Source organism: Giraffa tippelskirchi, chromosome X (assembly GCF_054371585.1).
Source record: "Giraffa tippelskirchi isolate mGirTip1 chromosome X, T2T-mGirTip1v1.2.pri, whole genome shotgun sequence".
NCBI classification, from domain to species: domain Eukaryota; kingdom Metazoa; phylum Chordata; class Mammalia; order Artiodactyla; family Giraffidae; genus Giraffa; species Giraffa tippelskirchi.
Window position 1 is genome coordinate 40262824 of NC_137289.1, and position 21302 is coordinate 40284125.

Below are 21302 nucleotides of genomic sequence, written 5' to 3' on the forward strand. Positions count from 1 at the left end.
GTTTAAAGAAGAGCTAACACCTATCATGCTCAAATTCTTCCAGAAAATTGCAGAGGAAGGAGAACTCCCAAACTCATTCTATGAGGCCACCATCACCTTGAGAGCAAAACCAGACAAAGATACCACCAAAAAAGAAAATTACAGGCTAATATCATTGATGAATATAGATGCAAAAATCCTCAACAAAATTTTAGCAACCAGAATCCAACAGCACATTAATGGATCATACACCATAAGCAAGGGTGATTTATCCCAGGGATGCAAGGATTCTTCAACATATGCAAATCAATCAATGTGATTGACCATATCAATAAACTGAAAGATAAAAGTCATACGATCATATAAATAGATGCAGAGAAAGCTTTTGACAAAATATAATACCCATTCATGATAAAAACACTCCAAAAAGTAGGCACAGAAGGAACCTACCTCAACATAATAAAGGCCATATACGACAAACCCACAGCGAGCATTCTTCTCAATAGCGAAAAACTGAATGCATTTCTTCTAAGATTAGGAACAAGACAATGGTGCCCACTCTTGCCACTATTATTCAATCTAGATTTGGAAGTCCTAGCCATGGCAATCAGAGAAGAAAGAAAAAGAAATAAAAGGAATCCAGATTGGAAAACAAGAAGTAAAACTCTATTTGCAGATGACATGATAACATAGAAAACCATAAAGATTCCACCAGAAAATTACCAGAATTAATCAATGAATATGGTATAGTTGTAGGATATAAAATTAACAGAGAGAAATCCCTTGCATTCCTATACACTAACAATGACAAATCAGAAAGGGATGTTAAGGAAACAATTCCATTCACCATTGCAACAAAAAGAATAAAATACCTAGGAATAAACCTACCTAAAGGGACAAAAGACCTGTATGCAGAAAACTGTGAGACACTGATGAAACAAATCAAATATGACACAAACAGATGGAGAAATATACCATGTTCTTGGATTGGGAGAAATATTGTGAAAATGACTATACTACTCAAAGCAATCTACAGATTCAATGTAATCCCTATCAAACTACCAATAATATTTTTCACAGAAATAGAACCAAAATAAGTTGCAAATTTTTTTTTTTCAAAATAAGTTACAACTTTAATGGAAACACAAAAGACCCTGAAAAGCCAAAGCAATCTTGACAAAGAAAATCAGAGCTGCAGGAATCAACATTCCTGACTTCAGACTATACTACAGATCTACAGTCATCAAGACAGTATGGTACTGGCACAAAAACAGAAACATAGACCAATGGAACAAGATAGAAAGTCCAGAGATAAGCTTACACACACCTATGGGTACCTTATCTTTGACAAAAGAGGCAACAATATACAACGGAGAAAAGACAGCCTCTTCAATAGGTAGTGCTGGGGAAACAGGACAGCTACAAAAGAATGAAACTAGAACACTTCCTAACACCATACACAAAAAAAAACTCAAAATGGATTAAAGACTTAAATATCAGGTCAGAAACTATAAAGCTTAGAAGAAAACATAGGCAGCATGCTCCTTGACATAAATCACAGCAAGATCCTCTGTGACCCACCTCCTAGAGTAATGAAAATAAAAACAAAAAAAACCCTAATAGACCTAATTAAACTTAAAAGCTTTTGCACAGCAAAGGAAACAATAAACAAGATTAAAAGATAACCCTCAGAAAGGGAGAAAATAATTGCAAATGAAACAACTGACAAAGGATTAATCTCCAGAATATATAAGTAGCTCATATAGCTCAATATTAGGAAAACAAACAGCGCATTCAAAAAATGGGCAAAAGACCTAAACAGACATTTCTCCAAAGAAGACATACAGATGGCCAAGAAACACATGAAAAGATGCTCAACATCATTAATCCTTAGAGAAATTCAAATCAAAACTACAATGAGCTATCACCTCACACCATTCAGAATAGCCATCATCAAAAATTCTACAAACAATAAATGCTGGAAAGGATGTAAAGAAAAGCAAACCCTCCTATACTGTTGGTGGAATGTAAACTGATACAGCCATTATGGAGAACAGTATGGAGATTCCTTAAAAAACCAGGAATAAATACCATATGACCCAGCAACCTCACTACTGGGCATATACCCTGAAAAGGATCCATGTACCCCAATATTCACGTGTGCTTAGTCACTCAGTCGTGTCTGACTCTTGCGACTGCATAGACGGTATCCTGCCAGGCTCCTCTATCCATGGGATTCTCCAGACAAGAATACTGGAGTGGGTTGCCATTTCCTTCTCCAGGGGATCTTCCCAACCCAGTGACTGAACCTAGGTCTCCTGCATTGCAGTCAGACTCTACCGACTGAGCTACGAGGGAAGCCGAACATTCATAGCAGCAGTATTTACAACAGCCATGACATGGGAGCAACCTACATGTTCATCAACAGATGAATGGATAAAGAAGATGTGGTATATATACACCATGGAATATTACTCAGCCATAAAAAAGAACGAATTTGAGTCAGTTCTAGTGAGATGGATGAACCTAGAGCCTGTTAAAGAGAGTGAAGTCAGTCAGAAAGAGAGAAACAAATATAGTAGATTAATACATATATATGGAATCTAGAAAAATGACACTGATGAACCTATTTACAGGGAAGGAATGGAGACATAGATATAGAGAATGGACTTGTGGACACAGTGGGGGAGGGAAAGAGTGGGACGAATGGAGAGAGTAGCATCTATATATATATATATATATATATATATATATATACACACACACACACACACACACACACTATGGAGTGTAAGATGGATAGCTGGTGAGAAGTTGCAGTGTAGCACAGGGAGCCCAGTCTGGTGCTCTGTGATGATCTGGAGGGATGAGATGGGGAGAGGGGTAGGAGGCCAGAGAGGGAGGGGAATGTATGGCTGATTTGCGTTGTGGTATGGCAGAAACAAATATAACATTGTAACATTTTTAAAAATATATTTAAATTTAAAAAATAGGGGCAGGGTTGAGGTAAGAAATACAAACATACATAAGAGTATATAACTACCCCCAAGAACTGAATGCCTGAAGGAGGGAGCACATGACAGAAGAGGAGCCAAATAAGAAAGGGAATGGGGAATCCTGAGGCCCTTTCTCTCTAGGCCTTTACTAACACAGATCCACTGAGGCCTGGGAAAGGCAGTTAGGAACAGAAGTCATGACTGCCGATCTTTTCGTACAGCATGTTGAACAGTAGGCAGAATAGAAAATGTTAGCACTGTAATATTTAAACCCCTTTCCACAAAATGAAAGCTAGACTTAGTGCTGGTGCTCTTACTTGGCTCAGTCTCTCTACTGAAATCTACCATCAGGGCCTAGAGGCAACAAGGTTGGGTGATAAACTCATAGGATTTTCCCTCCTTTAAGCTGACCTGAAGTCTCCATGTTATTATGTCCCTGTCAAGTATTTAACTAAACGGTTAAGGCTGTATATTGTCACCCTGCTTATTTAACTTATATGCAGAGGACATCATGAGAAACGATGGGCTGGAGGAAGCACAAGCTGGAATCAAGATTGCTGGGAGAAATATCAATAACTTCAGATATGCAGATGATACCACCCTTATGGCAGAAAGCGAAAAACTAAAGATCCTCTTGATGAAAGTGAAAGAGGAGAGCGAAAAAGTTGGCTTAAAGCCCAACATTCAGAAAACTAAGATCATGGCATCTGGTTCCATCACTTCATGGGAAATAGATGGGGAAACAGTGGAAACAGTGGCTGACTTTATTTTTCTGGGCTCCAAAATCATGGCAGATGGTGATTGCAGCCATGAAATTAAAAGACGCTTACTCCTTGGAAAGAAAGTTATGACCAACCTAGACAGCATATTATAAAGCAGAGACATCGCTTTGTCAACAAAGGTCCGTCTAGTCAAGGCTATGGTTTTTCCAGTGGTCATGTATGGATGTGAGAGTTGGACTATAAAGAAAGCTGAGTGCAGAAGAATTGATGCTTTTAAACTGTGGTGTTGGAGAAGACTCTTGAGAGTCCCTTGACTGCAAGGAGATCCAACCAGTCCATCCTAAAGGAGATCAGTCCTGGGTGTTCATTGGAAGGACTGATGTTGAAGCTGAAACTCCAATACTTTGGCCACCTGATGCAAGGAGTTAACTCATTGGAAAAGACCCTGATGCTGGGAAAGATTGAGGGCAGGAAGAGAAGGGGACGACAGAGGATGAGATGGTTGGATGGCTTCACCGACTGAATGGACATGGGTTTGGGTGGATTCTGGGAGTTGGTGATGGACAGGGAGGCCTGGCGTGCTGCGGCTCATGGGGTCACAAGGAGTCGGACACAACTGAGCAGCTGAACTGAACTGAAGTATTTAACTAAACAGTTACCTTGATGTCAGCACTAAAATTGTTGATTTTCTGCCAGCCTGAGTTTTCCAAATGAAAATTTGCCCATCTAAGCAGAAGCTCTTCTGGAGATAATTTCATAAGCTCCTCCAAAGTCTCACCATCTCGAAGTAAAGCAGCCAAGGCTACAAAGGAAAAAAAGAAAAACCCAACCGATACATTATATGGTAACAGTCATTACATGTTTATTGAGTCTTTTGACACTCTGTTAAGTAAGTAACAGAGGTACAAAAAGTACTGTGACCTAGTTCCTGGTTTTCAGGTACTCACAGTCTAATAATAAAGATAAATGAAAGTATATAATGAGTTATAAGATGATACAGATAGAAACACTTAATTACAAGAATACACAGCATTACATATTTTAACATCTTGATTATTCATCACATTCCAAATACCAAGTAAGTTCTAGCTTTAAGTTGAACATTGTTACATTATGTCATATATTTACATAAACTATTCTTAAATAATATTAAAATCAGAGGCTTGGGGGAGTATGTTTAAAACTTTGGAGCCTTTTGATTTAAAGAGTATTCAAACCCTATGGTATTTATATTTAAGCATAACTAACTCTTGAAATGTTAAACCTGGTTTTTTAAATTAATTTAATTGGAGGCTAATTACTTTACAATATTGTAGTGGCTTTTGCCATACCTGTTTTTAAAGAAAAAGAATTCAACTTTACATTGTCTATAGCACCTAATATGTAAAGGTTCCTCAACACTTTTTTGTTATTGAATTAAATGTGCAGAAGAAGCCAAGGGTTTTTGGTTAAATATCCCCAGAGATAAGAGGTAGAAGCTTGGGCATCTGCACAGAGAATTGTCTAAATTTAGGTACTGTTTTTATGGAGAAGTTGTATAGTCCTTATGCAATAATTCCCTCCCATAGGATAAAAGGAGATTTACACTGAACAAGAAGACTAAAACTGCCTGACTTCCAAAGAGGTCTAAGTAATATCTCTAATGGGCAAACTTCATCTTTCATAGACTCCACTTCACACCATGTCACTCTGGCACTGAGGGATTTAAGTAAAGGCAGAGGCAACATTGTCACTTGTACAGAAACCTCCTCATGCTCTCCATCTCCAAGTCAAAAGGCTGGAAAGGATTAAACAGCCTGACCTCCCTGCACCTGAGACCTTGTCAGAGATAAATCATTTGACTTATTACATGAGCCAATGTAGTTTAATTTTGTTGTCTTCCTTTCCTTGTTCAATGGACTTTAACTCTAACAAGATAAACACTGCTCTGAAGAGGCTAGCAACTAGAAAAATTTTATTTGTTTAAATACAGCCCACTTTGAGTGGACTGAAAATTTTAAGTATCATAAAGTCTTGGATAAATGTGCAGAATAGGACTGTTGACAGGTATTGTGAGACCCTGAAATACTGAGAACTCCCAATATATATTCTTCCCCCAAAGTAACTGAAGATTGATATGGTGATTTCCGGAAAAAAACGTGAATATTTGGAGTGATGCTTAATATTTTAAACTTCAAAAGGAGAGGACAGTGTAGCACTTCCTAGGACCTTAGGACAATTGTATCACATATGCTTACACATTCTACAAGTCTATGATGTGATATCAAACCCTATGCTATAAAAACGGTGCTTCTGCTAATTCAGGAAATATGAGACCATCAAGGGCAGGTTAGAATATTTTTGAAGAGTCTTAAATCTATAATAGAATAGAAAAGGTATTAAAATTAATAGGAGATGGTGTGCCTGAGGGTGGTAATGGGGTGGGGACTATGTGAGTAGAGCAGAAAAGAACTTTGCACAAATTCCTTAAACTCTCTGGGTTTTCATGTCTTTATTGTGAAATGAATTCTAAAGAGCCAGACAAATGTTAATTACTACTAAAGAAGAAAGTTATAATTAGGCTGTTTTCCTGAATAACACTATAACATTACCTTCTGTTAATTCTAATTATCATCTAATCACCTCAATTAGGTGAAAGCATGACAGTCTGCATGACTAGAAAAAAATAACCAATAAACAATTTTCAAGATCATGACTGTGTTTCATTACCTTCATTCCTGCTTAATTCAATGTCAGCAAACAAACCGATCTTAATGATCTGCCACAGCAGTCCCAAAACCAGGTGAGGCTTCCCAGCCCTCAAATCCTCTGCACCAATGTTCACAACATGACATCCAATGGCAGAAGCTGAATTCAGTGCCAAGTTCAAGTTTTCCTGCAAGACAGCCAATTTATAACACTTGCTTCTTGACCTTTCTGTTTTTTTACAGTCTTTTTCTCCCTTCACTGAAATAACACTCAGTAATGACATTATGTATTAAGTTTACCCATACATGATCCACAGAAAGTAATATCCAAGCTTTGGTGTTAAAAGCATAGCTAAAACAAATCTATCCTCATTTTTATAGTCTTTTCCAGATTTCCAAGGCAAGTTAACAGCATTTTTAGTTAGCCTCGATTGAAAGATACCGACCCTAAAGGAAAAGGCTGAGTTACTAGAGTAAGTATATCCATGTGGGTTATGTGTTGAATTTTTTAAAATGCCTAAATGAGAGGTCTACTGAATACACATGAGAGTTCTAGAAGTTCTGAATCTCCTCATCCCAAGAGATGGCCTTGCATGAGGAAATACTGCTATATAACGCCCTAATACGAGATGGAAAATAAAAGCCTTCTATTCTTCAAGCATGCTAATTAACTAAGAGCTTAAACATGCTTGCTTATTTCTGTATGTTTGAACGCAAAATGTAATGAAAAGAATATAGGGCTTTGCAGTTACACCTGGATTTGAACTTTAGTTCCAGCACTATTAACCTTGGTACAGCTCTGAAATCTTTCTGCATCTCAGCTTCTATGAAATCTGGAAAATAATCCTCAACTCAGAGCTGTTGTAAGAATTAAATGAGACAATGCAAAATGCAGAGCCTTCAGTCTGTAAAACAGGTCCTCAAATAATAGTTTCATGGAAGGAGAGGAGAAGAGTGCATACCTGAATGATGAATGGTGTGAGTTTCTTCTTGTTGATTGCTCTCTCATCAATTGTATCAGGAACTGAAAGGTTGATCATTTTACTGAAACAGAAATTTTAAAATAAGTTGACTTATTTTTTAAATAATCCATAAATATTCACAAATATTTTAAGGCTTATTATAATATCTATCTCATGTAATCTGAAAAAAAAGCAATGTATGACTTTAGTCAGGTTGATCAAAAAACCATACATATAAAAATGCAAATAAAGGAAAGACCAAAGTGCTTATAGTAGTTGAATATTTCTGAGTTGGGGATTGGGGCATATTTTCTTATTTAATGTTTTGTACTTCTCACATTCTTTTAGAAGAATGAATTACTTGGATATTAAAAACTTTGTTGAGTAAGTGTTAAAAACAGATAATATCCCACATTGGAACTGAATCTCTCTGTTAGATTATATAATGTATAATTAAAATGATTTCATCTACAAAGACTGAAAATTAGTTGAGCATGAGATTCTTTCATTCACCAAATATTTATTGAGTACCTAGATGATGCACCTGGAGAAGGCAATGGCACCCCACTCCAGTACTCTTGCCTGGAAAATCCCATGGATGGAGGAGCCTGGCGGGCTGCAGTCCATGGGGTCACTGAGTCGGACACGACTGAGCGACTCCACTTTCACTTTTCACTTTCATGCCCTGGAGAAGGAAATGGCAACCCACTCCAGTACTCTTGCCTGGAGAATCCCAGGGACAGGGGAGCCTGGTGGGCTGCCGTCTATGAGGTCGCACAGAGTCGGACACGACTGACGCGACTTAGCAGTAGCAGTAGCAGATGATGCACCAGGTACCATATTTGGTGCTGAAAATACAGTGATAATATCGATAGAAAGAAAAGTTGTATTAATTAGGGCAGGATCTGACTTAGAACAACCTCATTTGGTAAAATTTGGAGTTAGACTCTAACATTTTAGATGTTTATACTACTGTCCTAAAACAAGTTATTTTGCATAGAGAAAACCGTGCTTATTTCCATGCAAAATTTAAATATTAAATAAATAGTATCATATGAGTCTCTCTATTAAAATATATGGGAAATTATTTCTTTACAGCCTATAAGTGGCAAGTAAAAGGGTATCTCACATTTTTAGAAATCATCTTTTTAAATAACCAAAATGACCGTATTGGAAAAAAACAAATTTTATATATTGTACACTGTCATCAGAAATATACCCACTGTACTGTTCTAAGTGTTCCAATATGTACTTACTCAATGCTCACAACAAATTTCTGAGCAAGCACAATAATATGGGGATCATAATGGATGGATCCTGAAATGCAAAGCAGTCAAGTACCTTTTTTTTTTAATACTTCTTCCCTACTATGGAAAAGGTCAGTTTTCATTTCAATCCCAAAGAAAGGCAATGCCAAAGAATGCTCCAATTACCGCACAATTGCACTCATCTCACACACCAGTAAAGTAATGCTCAAAATTCTCCAAGCCAGGCTTCAGCAATACGTGAACCGTGAACTTCCAGATATTTGAGCTGGTTTTAGAAAAGGCAGAGGAACCAGAGATCAAATTGCCAACATCTGCTGGATCATCGAAAAAGCAAGAGAGTTCCAGAAGAACATCTATTTCTGCTTTATTGACTATGCCAAAGCCTTTGTGTGGATCACAATAAACTGTGGAAAATTCTGAAAGAGATGGGAATACCAGACCATCTGACCTGTCTCTTGAGAATCCTGTATGCAGGTCAGGAAGCAACAGTTAGAACTGGACATGGAACAACAGACTGGTTCCAAATAGGAAAAGGAGTATGTCAAGGCTGTATATTGTCACCCTTCTTATTTAACTAATATGCAGAGTACATCTTGAGAAACGCTGGGCTGGAAGAAACATAAGCTGGAATCAAGATTGCTGAGAGAAATATCAATAACCTCAGATATATGTAGATGACACCACCCTTATGGCAGAAAGCAAAGAACTAAAGAGCCTCTTGATGAAAGTGAAAGAGGAGAGTGAAAAAGTTGGCTTAAAGCTCAACATTCAGAAAACTGAGATCATGGCATCTGGTTGTATCACCTCATGGGAAATAGATGGGGAAACAGTGGAAATAGTGTCAGACTTTATTTTTGGGGGCTCCAAAATCACTGCTGAAGGTGATTGCAGCCATGAAATTAAAAGATGCTTATTCCTTGGAAGGAAGGTTATGACCAACCTAGATAGCATATTGAAAAGCAGAGACATTACTTTGCCAACAAAAGTCCGTCTAGTCAAGGCTATGGTTTTTTCCAGTGGTCATGTATGGATGTGAGAGTTGGACTGTAAAGAAAGCTGAGCGCCGAAGAATTGATGCTTTTGAACTGTGGTGTTGGAGAAGACTCTTGAGAGTCCCTTGGACTGCAAGGATATCCAACCAGTCAATCCTAAAGGAGATCAGTCCTGGGTGTTCATTGGAAGTACTGATGTTGAAGCTGAAACTTCAATACTTTGGCCACCTCATGTGAAGAGTTGACTCATTGGAAATGACCCTGATGCTGGGAAGGATTGGGGGCAGGAGGAGAAGGGGACGACAGAGGATGAGATGGCTGGATGGCATCACTGACTCAATGGACATGGGTTTGGGTAGACTCCGGGAGTTGGTGATGGACAGGGAGGCCTGGCGTGCTGCGATTCATGGGGTCACAAAGAGTCAGACCCGACTGAGCAAATGAACTGAACTGAACTGAACTATGGTTTGTTACTAGAGAAGGAAATGGCAACCCACTCCAGTATTCTTGCCTGGAGAATTTCATGGACAGAGGAACCTGGTAGGCTACAGTCCATGGGGTCACAGAGTCAGATGCAAATGAACACACACACACACGGTTTATTACAGGATATTAAATATGGTTCCTTATGATATACAGTAGGACCTTATTTTATATATAGTGTACTTTATATATAGTGTGTGTCTGCTAATGCAAAACTCCTAATTTACCATCCCCCCTTTCCCCTTAGGTAACCATAAGCTTGTTTTCTATATCCTTGAGTCTGTTAGTTTTATAAATAAGTTCATTTTTTTCAGATTTCACATGTAAGTGATATCATGTAGTACTTGACTTTCTTTGACTTCACTTAGTATGATAATCTCTAGGTCCATTCATGTTGCTGCAAATGGCGTAATTTCATTCTTTTCATGGCTGAGTAGTATTCCATTCATCTTTTTTATCCACCCCCTGTCGACTGACATTTAGGTGATTTCTGTATCTTGGCTATTGTAAAACAGTGCTGCTATGAACACTGGGGTGCATGTATCTGTTTTACTTTTAGTTTTCTCCAGACATATGCCCAAGAGTGGGATTGCCGGATCATATGGTTACTCTATTTTTAGTTTTTTAAGGAACCTCCATACTTTTTCCTATAGTGGCTGCACCAATTTACATTCCCACCAATAGTGTAGGAGAGTTCAAAGGGGTCAGTGTCTTGATTACAGTTGCGCAGCTACTGAGAGGCAGAGCCTGAAAAGGAACCAGGCAAACTGATTGTAGAGCATGCTGTTAACCACTGTGTTCCACTACCTCAAAAAAGAGGTAAATCTATTGACAGCTGTTGATAATCTTTCACCTTTCTGGCTGAGACACTGTTGGGTCTAGGGCAGCAGCAGTGACAAACATATGTTTCAGAAATAAGTAATTGGAGATTGAAAAGTGACAAGTGGCCTGTTTTTCTCTTTTGGAATTTATGGTACTTGAGAATAAAGAGATGCTGACATAAAAGGATTAACGAAGTTGAAATGCTTAGCTTGCTCAGTGATGAGAAGAAACTGGAAGCTGAAAGCTCCTCTAGGAAGAGGTGTCCAGTATAAATGACTGAGGTTTAGATTCACCTTTGGTGGCACTTTCACAGACAGACATAAAGATGAAATGGACAGAACCTAGACAATTTTCAATTCTAGTTTTTCCCCAAGAAGAATCTGTCAGGCATCCAGAAACGACTGTATCAATTACATGGAAGACTATTCTTGGAAATCTTACCAAAGCACAATTCCATCACCAACAGCTTTGAACAGGTCATCAGTATTTGGGTTCATTGGTATGACGTGTCGGCAATCTGGATCATTTTCCAAAGCTTTGTTTATCCAGTTAACAAAAGCATATTTTTCTTCCTCTAAAATTATGTGGAATAAGACATTAGTTTATTCTCTAGGTTAAATATTTGACTTTAAAGCCTGAAATAGCTGTTCATGAGCACTGCAGTCAGTGTGTCATAAGCCTGTGTTATCCTCTTTGGAAACCCAAACAATTGAATGCAACACAATAGTTCTTAGGAGCTATAAAATTAACAAAGAAATAGAGCAAGGTCAACTGATATTTACAGAAATTACAAAATTCTTAGAAGTTAGTTACAAAATTCTTTAAAAATTCTATTTATATTACCACAGATGGTGCTAGGGGTAAAGAACCTACCTACTGATGCAGGAGACAAAAGAGATGTGGGTTCCATCCCTGGGTCAGGAAGATCCCCTGGAGGAGGGCATGGCAACCCACTCCAGTATTGTTGCCTAGAGAATCCCATGGACAGGGGAGCTACAGTCTATAGGGTCGCAAAAGAGTCAGACACAACTGAAGCGACTTAGCACACACTGCTATAATAAAGCCTATTATTGTATCATGTGTTGCATCATATCAATATTGTGCACATATTGTATCATGGCTCTTACAAGCTAACAAAGTTATATAATAAATACCTGTAATGCTCTTATGGCAAGTATTAGCCCCAGTCCAACTACAGATCACAACAACTTCAACTGTATTCTTACCTAGGAGGCAGGGTTTTTCTAGAGCTTCTCCTTGATATTACAGCAGGCACCATATGTTGTTCACTGTGTTAACCATTACCTGAGTAAGAATGCTGCGTTCCTTCACTGGACAGCTCTGAAGTTCCTCCAAGAGCACAAATCCCTTCTTTCCTGTTGATGGCTTTGTGGAAGGTTTTGGCTATATCACTGCTTTTTACCTCTTGGAAAATCTATTAATGAAAACATGTTGCAGATTCACAATTTTCAATCTGGCACAACTATAAGAATATTGATCTTCTTTTATATGCTGGTAACCTACATTCTCCCCACAGGTGATGAGTGTTAAAAGATAAGGCAAACTAAGCTTTGAGTTTTTAAAATGCTAAACAAGTACTTCAATACTGCTACCAAAAATGAAGCACCAGAAATCAACTGTACACACTTGTCAAAAACATCAAATGCCACATGCATTGAAATCTGCTTTAAGCCAAACACTAGTGTAGTTCAAAGGCATAGGTAAAACTGTTAATTTTCTAGAACAAGGAAGACTCTGTTCTTTTCCTGCAAAGAAAAGACTGAAGGATTTCCCCCTTCTTTAAGCACAATACACAGTGCAAAGAAATATGGAAATTTTATAGCTCAACCAAAAAAACTATTTCTTATCCTGGGGTAGCTTGGTAACAGCTAGAACAGAATAATAAGGGGGGAAATATGCTTAGTTGGCAGCAGAAGATGAATACACCCAGAAAAGAGGCTTTTTGGTGATTTTCTTTTCACAATAAGGCACAAAAGCAGGATGGGACAAAGCAAATTTCACACCCTACTCGAACCAATTGACTGAATGACTGGACATTCCAAAGTTCTGCCTATGTTAAGTCTGAAATACTGGAACTTACCTAACCTCCAATGTGTTCCTGAGCTATCAATGTGCATGGCTAAATTAGCCACCACCAGAAAAACAAGAGCAAGATGTAGTATTTTCATAAAAACTCATTTAAAAGGTGTTTGGAACACAACAGGCTTATTGAAGGAAACTTAGAGCCCTAATGGAAAAGTCACTGAGCAAATAGAAGATAACCCAAAGGCCTTTAGCATTATTGACATGTACATACTTGTACACACACCTCAGGAGGGGTAGCCTATATGTGAAGGTCACAGAACAGAGTGGTGATATCTAGCAGTTCAGGCTGTGTCTGTGAGAGCAGGCATGAGCAGAAGCTGAAATGCAGCCCACGCTCCCCTAAGCAGGCGTGGGGTCTTGTGCAAGACTGTGGCAGGCAGAAACACGAGTGTCTTTTCACATTTAGTCTTTCCAGGAGAACACCTTTTTGTAATTAATTGATGGAGAGAGAGTGACTTTTGTAACCAGTAGGAAAGTTGCTGCAACTCTGTCACAAAGTTATCTTTTCCTGTTACCATCCTTAAATCCTGGCCTTCCTTGGACTTATAAACCCAATTTTATTTAGGAAAATGGTAAGCATGAAGTTTTACAAAATCAAGCTTATTCACTTTGCATAGCTGCGATTTTGTGCTATGTCTGTAATTTCAGAGGTGAACTTTTAGAATGGGTGTGTGTGTGTGTGTGTGTGTGTGTGTGTGCCCGCGCGCGCACCTCCATCTATTTATGTATAATATATAGACACACACATACTGACTACCAATGAAATCACTCTTCCTCCTCTCTGGCCATTATACTGACTCCTATTAAGTATCAATAGTGTGGATCTGACTCATGCACTCTGGGTAATTTTCAAATTATTAAAATCATTTTTACTCACACTCTGATTCCAACCAACTGGAATTTCATTTATTTCACTTTAACATCCAAGCCAAGGTTATACAACAAATGGTGGCTTGGGAATGTAGCAGTTTTCATTGTGATACATTTTGTTCAAACAGGTCCCTCTTTGGTAACTATCCATCAGCTCAGTGAAAAAGCAATCTTCACTATCCCACCTCATTCTGAACTCTACTTCATTTAGTAGAACAGTGTCTAGTAAATTAAAATCCAAAATCTAAGTCTTTTCCTCAAGACTGAGATACTATAAATCACTGGAATGACAAAAAAGCTCCCAATGTGACTGCTTTGGAGTTACCGCCTCAGAATGACATATGAAAACTTATTTTGCTTATTACAATTATTTCTGTCTTAAGTATCATTACCTTCTAAAATTAGGTTGCTTCCGTGATCACAATTTCAGCTGAAAAAATCCAAATTTGTGTACATCATGCAAAAGAGGAGTAATATAAATAATAATCATTTAAAAAAAGAATCTCTGCTTTACAATATTCTATTACTTACATAGCTCTACTTAAACCCTTGATGCTTGGGAATGACATGTTGAATGCAAAGATGCAATTAAATTAGTTACATTTTCAATTGTCTTACAAAATTTACATGACCTTGCTTTTCTAAATATCTTTAAATAAATTCTTCCAGCCGAGTGCAAATTTGCAGTTTCATAGTATTTTCCTCTGTTCTTTAGATTTTAAACAAATGTTAAAAGATAGGAGATGACTGAAGATTTATGTATTTGTTCAGCGGATTCACCACGTGAGAATGAACACTTTCTTTTCTAGTAAAGAAATCTCTCCAGTGGATGATAAGGCAGTTTGAGTATAAGCCTTGGCTTAACAAGAATCTCTGAAATCAGAGAAAACACCAGGCCAACTACTGTGCTGGAGAGTTGTCAATGAATCTTTTCAAAGCTGCCTGTTGTGATACTAACGAGCTCACTGTTTCATGCTGTTTTCCCTCCAGGAGGAGGGACTTGCTTTATCATGTATGAACAAAGTCCTGGTGTACACTGCTCTCTCTGGTTCTATACATTTTTCCAGTCTCTTTTATGGAACATATATGTCCTGTATCCCTTTTAAAAGTGTCATCACCTTCCTAGATCAACACTAGTGGCCAAACCAAAGCAATGCAGAGACATAGGAGTTTAAGAAGCAAAGATTTCAGAAAGAATTGCAAAAAAATATGACTGGCTTCCAGCGTTTGAGGTTTGTTTCCAATATAGTAGGTTTGAGTTTTTACTTTTTGGGAATCTGTTGTAGGCCTAAACTTAGTAATAATAGGAAGAGAACACTGCCCATTTAATAAATAGAAATAACTACCAACAACTAACACTTCTATAGTTTTTGCTATATACCAGGTACAATTTTAAGCACTTTGCTTATATGAAGTTACTTATCTCTATGATATACCGGTCTTTTTATAGATGCAGGAAAATACCTTACTACAATCTAAGAAGTATAAAAATCTAGTAACTTAGTTTTGAAATACTCAAGAGAAACAAGATCAGTTAATATATATTTAATTTTAATGTGTGAAGTTTAGATATAATTTAGGGACTCTTTTCTGCCATATATATATATATATATATTCTTCTCCAAAATTCATACAGACATTTTCTTGGTAGCCTGGTTTGCAATTAATACCTTTTAAGCAGCAATTTAAATAAAAACCAAAAATCTAACATGCAAGAACATGTTTATTTCTATTTCCTTATGTTAATCCCTGACAGGAATAACGTGCTTCTGTTAGGGGAAGCACACTGACTGAAACGGCCCATCCTGGCCAGGCACCATAATAACCATTTGCATGAGTTGTTTTACAACAGGAGATCCTGGTAAGGAACAGGGAACTAATAAGCCACCAGCAACCAGAAGAGTTCAGAAAAGGTCAAAAGGGAGACACCACATGTCTGACCACCTTCCCAGAATCCTCCTCTCTGGCATCCATCTTGGCTGAACAAGGCATGCACCACCAGGAAGGACTCTGAGTCAGAATGACTGGCTAAAAACAACCCGGAAACTAATCCCATCACCATAAAACCTGAGACTTTGAGCCAGTGGCAGAGCTGTCCTCCTGGGTTCCCTTACCCTACTGCTCTTCACCTGGGTTCCCTTTCCCAATAAAATCTCTTGCTTTGTCAGCACGTGTCTCCTCAGACAATTCATTTCCGAGTGTTAGACAAGAGCCCAGTTTTGGGCCCTGGAAGGGGTCCCCCTTCCTGCAACACTTCCTTTTTCTCAGATAACTAGGATCTACCATATTTTGTCTAATGATTTGTAAGAGGTTTCATTGATGACAAGGCAGATGGGAGTGGACAGATGTCCGCTTGGTTAATCACACACCCATCTTTCTTTCAGTACAGTCATGGTGGTATCATTCTGAAACTTCAGGTGAGTTATTTTACTGTCATCCTTTCCAATTTTTTGAACAAAGAGGGGTAACTGACAAAGCCACTAGTTCCCTGTGTAATGTTAGGCAAGTCACTTCCTTTTTGAGAAACCCAGGCTTTTTTTCTTTTAATTTGAGAAATGAAGGAGTATAAACATATTGATTTCTTCCAATTCTAAAATATATATATTTTAACCAACAAGGTTCTCATTAGTATTTTATTTTTAAAAAAGTCCTGGGTGATGCCAAAATTATGATGCCTATTATTCACTTTTTAAGAAAATACTAGGTTATTCACAGCCACAAACAGCTGTGTGGAATCAGCAACATTTCAAAATGTACAAAATTAAATATTTCCCTAAGATGATTTTTCTCAAAGACAGTTTCATAACCGTCTCCTTAAAAATACTGGCACACTGCACATCTTGATTATTTAAGTCTGTTCTTTCTAGTTGATTAAAAAATTCTGAGCAGCAAACTATATCAAAAGTAAGCAATCGTAGTTCACCACCACTCTAAGCTGCTTTAAATTCACAATTAAACATGCAGTTACAAGAGGACCAAGTTATACATCAGAGGACATGCAAGTGCTCACATTGCAAGTCAACTGCAACTTACTATTGAACACAGGATTTAAAACAAAAGGCTTTGGCAATAACTGGAGACAAAAAATGGTGGGGAGGAAGTCAGTATTGCAAAAGAAGATGGCAAGAACTATAATAGCATTATAATTCTGACCATTGTGCATTTTAAAACAGTAATGCTCCCTTCCTCCCTGCTCTGCCCCCAGACAAATGCTATCAGAACAGCAGACATCATTACTTAGTCAATTTGCTTCTGGAACTTTCCAGGTGTTCTAAAGGGGCTAATTCTAATAGGAGAAAATATATCAGAATTTCACTTGCTGTATTGAGCTGTGGTTACTGATGGGAGTATATGTTATCATTTCAGGTGTCTTGGGGCAAAAACGAACCCTAGAAAAGATAGGAGTGCTAGGAAGTTTGTGATAATATTAGGCACTAATTACTATCTGTAATACACATAAGGAATGCCAAATAAGATCTAGTCAAACTCAGTCTTAAATGAATAATAAAAATGATGAACTCTTAAAAGTGTTCTTAATTGAGGAAACAGCTATTCTTTAATATCTATCTCAAATACTTTGTCAGTGAATATGGATGGGAAATGTCCTATGTCCAGAAAAATCTTGACCCCACTAGCTAGCAGCTAAAAGCATTAAATTTCAATAATGAGTACCACGCACACACTCGCTAAGCACCGAGTATAGAACACTAGGTGCTTGGGGGTAGAATTAAGAAATCAGCCCCTAACCTTGAAGAGTATTTGATGATACTAGAGAAGAAAACAAGAATTTTAACTGCCTCTTCCAATGGATTAAAAAGATATGCTTCTAACTTTTAATTATCAAAATCATCATCCTAGGGAAAATGGTACAGTTAAACACTACTACCACAAGATTAGCAAACATGTTTTTAATCAGAAAGTTGAACTCAGGAAGCTTCCAAGACTGTGAGTCAGGGTGTATCATTAACATTCGGGACTACGCTGTTCACCTATAGAAAGAGCACTTCAAGGATGTGATTTCACACCTGAACAATGTCCTTTAATAATGCCCCCCTAAGGAGACTGTTCACCTTACACAGTAAGCAGAGTGTTATATTTTTGATTCTGTCAGTGTTTTTTTCTCAGTTCTTGTTAAGATATTCTAATGGCTAAAAGAATGAACTAAATGTAGTGGGTGAGATGAGAGAAATTTTATTAGTTATAACAGTACTACTATGATATATTTAGGAACTTAATAGGACTTATTACTAAAAGACCCCACAAGACAAAGAAGCAATCATTACTTCTAATAATGGTAGGTTTTCACATACTTACATAAACAAATTCGTCAAAACTTATCTTCCCATCTTTATTCCTGTCACCATCCAGCATGAGTTTTTGAATAATTTCTCTCACTTTATATCCAGGTAATGGCATATTAGCTTCCTTGAAAAGCTCATGAAGTTCATAGTTACAAATGAATCCATTGCTGTTGAGGTCTTTTTGATAAGGGAGAACAAGCAAAAAAGGAAATAAGTTAACCTATAGAGTATTTTTCTTCATTTTAGGCTCAGTTCTTAAAGCTTAAAGTTCATAAGCTCAGCTAAATACAATATTATCCTTTCTTATTGTTTGCTACCTAAAGAGGTTTGAAAGGGAAATGCAAATTTTAACTGAAAGGGCATGGCTTACATCATGTTTCTTGTATTTTGAACTGTATATGTAGCTTAGCTTAAAAATAGCATCCCTAATATTAGGAAAGCATAGTTGTCTAATAAAATTATCATTAAATCATAAAGTTGACAGGACTTCAGAATAGATTATACACCAATAAAACACTGCCATGGTATAAAACAATTCCTACTGTAGCTATCTAGGAGTTTTATGATCCATATTCTCCTCTCTGTCAAAGATAACAGTTTGTGATTAATGCTAATTATATTATATAGAACACCTGAAATTATGCTATCTTCTTGAGTGCCAATGTTTTCAAGAGTTAATGTAAATAAATGTTAATACAAAACAAATACAGAGTTCATAAAAATAAATGCAGTCATAAGTAATGCAAATGTTTAAATGAAGTCTACAAATAATTAAAAAATTTTTGTGCTTTCATAATTTTAACAGAGTGTATCTAAGTGCTGATAATGCTTATTCTGAAACAATTAAAAATGGAAAAAAAACTGATCAATTGCTAAAAGTTAATTTATTGGAAAATAGGGCTAATGTCCTGAGGTGTAATTTTTTAGTAAAGACAGTTGGACTTTCACCAACTATTTCATATACTTAAATGTTCAGAAATGCTTTTTATTGCTTAGCTCCTCCACTGATTTTCATATATAAATTTAATTATAATAGAGGGAAACAATCTGAATAGAGAAATGGCTCAAGATGATGCCAATACCATTCAAGAAGATATACTATGAAGTTAATCTATTTGATATATTACTTAAAAACTGTACCAAAACAAAAAATAAAACAAAATTGCACCAGATACCATTCCTAAGATTGGAGATACTGCAACCAATGAAACACAGTCTTGCTAGACAAAAGCTCACCTTCTCATGACAACTAATAAGCAAGTAACATATAGCATAAGTGCTATGAAGAAAAATAAAGAGGGTAAGGGGTTAGAATAGGGGCTATTTTGCCCTCCATGGAACATTCAGTGCATAAAGGCCAGGAATGCTACTAAAAATCCTCCAGTGCATATGACTCCCACTCACATTCCCATCCGGCAACACAGAATTGTGCAGCTCAACTTGTCAATAATGCTGACGTTGAAGAACCCTGGGTTATAGTGACAGGGGGATATGGGTGATGATGGGAGTGCTATTTAGATAGAATCATCAAGGATGGCCACTTTGATGAGGTAATATTTGAATGAAGACTTACGTGAGGTAAGAAAGTGAATCATGTGGCTATCTGTGGGGGGTGGATTTTAGGTAGAGGAAAGAGCAAATGCAGTCTGTGATGTGGAAGTGTGCCTGACATGTTTCGGGGACAGCAAAGATCCAGTATGACTTGAGCAGGGTGAGCAAAGGAGAAAATGAGAGAGGAGGTCAGGGAACTGATCATGGAAGCTCTTATAGGCCATGGTACACACTCTGGATTTTCTTCTAAGTATGATCGAAGCAAAATTGATATTAGCCAGTGTGGGCCAATTATTAAAATATTAAATCCCCTGTATGAAACCATTTCCCTAATAAACTGAAAGCTGATGAAATTGTTATGTTTAGTTTTAATGAAGTATATGATTCTAGAGTCAAATATTCTTAAGCATAGATTACCATATTTTAAATCTATCAATTAAAATAATCATACTTTTAAAGCATCATCACTAAAGTACCCAACACTTCTGAAAATCACTAATAGTTCCTTCAAGGTAAAGTACTTGATTCCCCTTAGGGCACATCTTCACTATTTTTGCTTTGAATGTATAAAAGGCCATACATCAAACACTTTATTAGTAAGTGTTTATATGCAGAAATTAATCCAGCAACGACATCTGCAGTTGCTAAAAAGGACAAAGTAATCCACATAGCACTGTGGTAGGATTTTAGCAACTTCTGATGAATGAAATTCTTGGGTTTAAATACACCTTTCCCCATGCACATACCAATCTGTTTCTCCCATTTTTTTAAAAAAGCGAAAAGACAACTCAGTTCTAGGGAGTGTGACAAAGTGAAAGATACACAGCATACACAACAAGAGGGAGTAATGTGACACAGGCTCTAACTACATTTAATTTTCCCAAGTCATCTCTCCAGATCATAGTTTTCTCATCTGTAAAAGGAGGGCTTCATTTGATCTTAGAGATCAAATGATCTCTAAGATCCCCTTTTAGCTCTAAAAACTGGAGATAAAAAACCATCATACACATGAAAAACAAATATAGAGTAAGAGCATTCTGACCATTATTAAACCTCAGTATCCAACCACCATATTCCTTCATTTTATTATATCTATAGAGAAGGAGACGGCATATTCCTTTTGACTATCGAAACTCTGTCCACGCTAGCAATTTCTGATAGAAAGATATTTTAAAACATGCTCTGACTTTCCTCTGACTTCTGAAGTGACATACCAGAACATAATTTAATTGTGTTACTTACTCCATCTTAGACCTAGCATGCTGTTCTTTTTGTATTCTCAGTGATATAATAGAAGTGGAAGGCAGAGATGTTTATTTTTGTATTTATTATGCTGGAGAACTATAATGAATTCAAAGCTACATGAAACTGACAAAGGCACTGAGTCTAGTCTGTCTGGCAGTTTCTTTGCTTTAGGTAGAAGAGAGGTGCAGGCAATGGGGGAACTATCACTTGTGTGCACCCTCTCTGAAATAACCTCTCTTGAGCATTAATTAGAAGCTCACTGATGTGATTAAAAGATGCCAGGAAATAGCCACCCTAAAATATAACTAGCATAAAATA

General features: G+C 37.2%; 1 protein-coding gene across 2 annotated transcripts in view; it reads right to left on the bottom strand.

Moving 5' to 3' along the window:
* Positions 1–21302, bottom strand: part of LOC145537068 (plastin-3-like) — a 45441-nt gene that overhangs the window by 13953 nt on the left and 10186 nt on the right. For both annotated transcript variants that reach the window (XM_081567582.1, XM_081567583.1), the window contains exons 3-8: positions 18202–18365; positions 12217–12346; positions 11353–11485; positions 7347–7428; positions 6407–6572; positions 4357–4499 (exon numbers count right to left, since the gene is read on the bottom strand). In XM_081567582.1, the coding sequence (XP_081423708.1) occupies positions 4357–4499; positions 6407–6572; positions 7347–7428; positions 11353–11485; positions 12217–12346; positions 18202–18365 (818 nt within the window). The remainder of the gene's footprint in view (positions 1–4356; positions 4500–6406; positions 6573–7346; positions 7429–11352; positions 11486–12216; positions 12347–18201; positions 18366–21302) is intronic.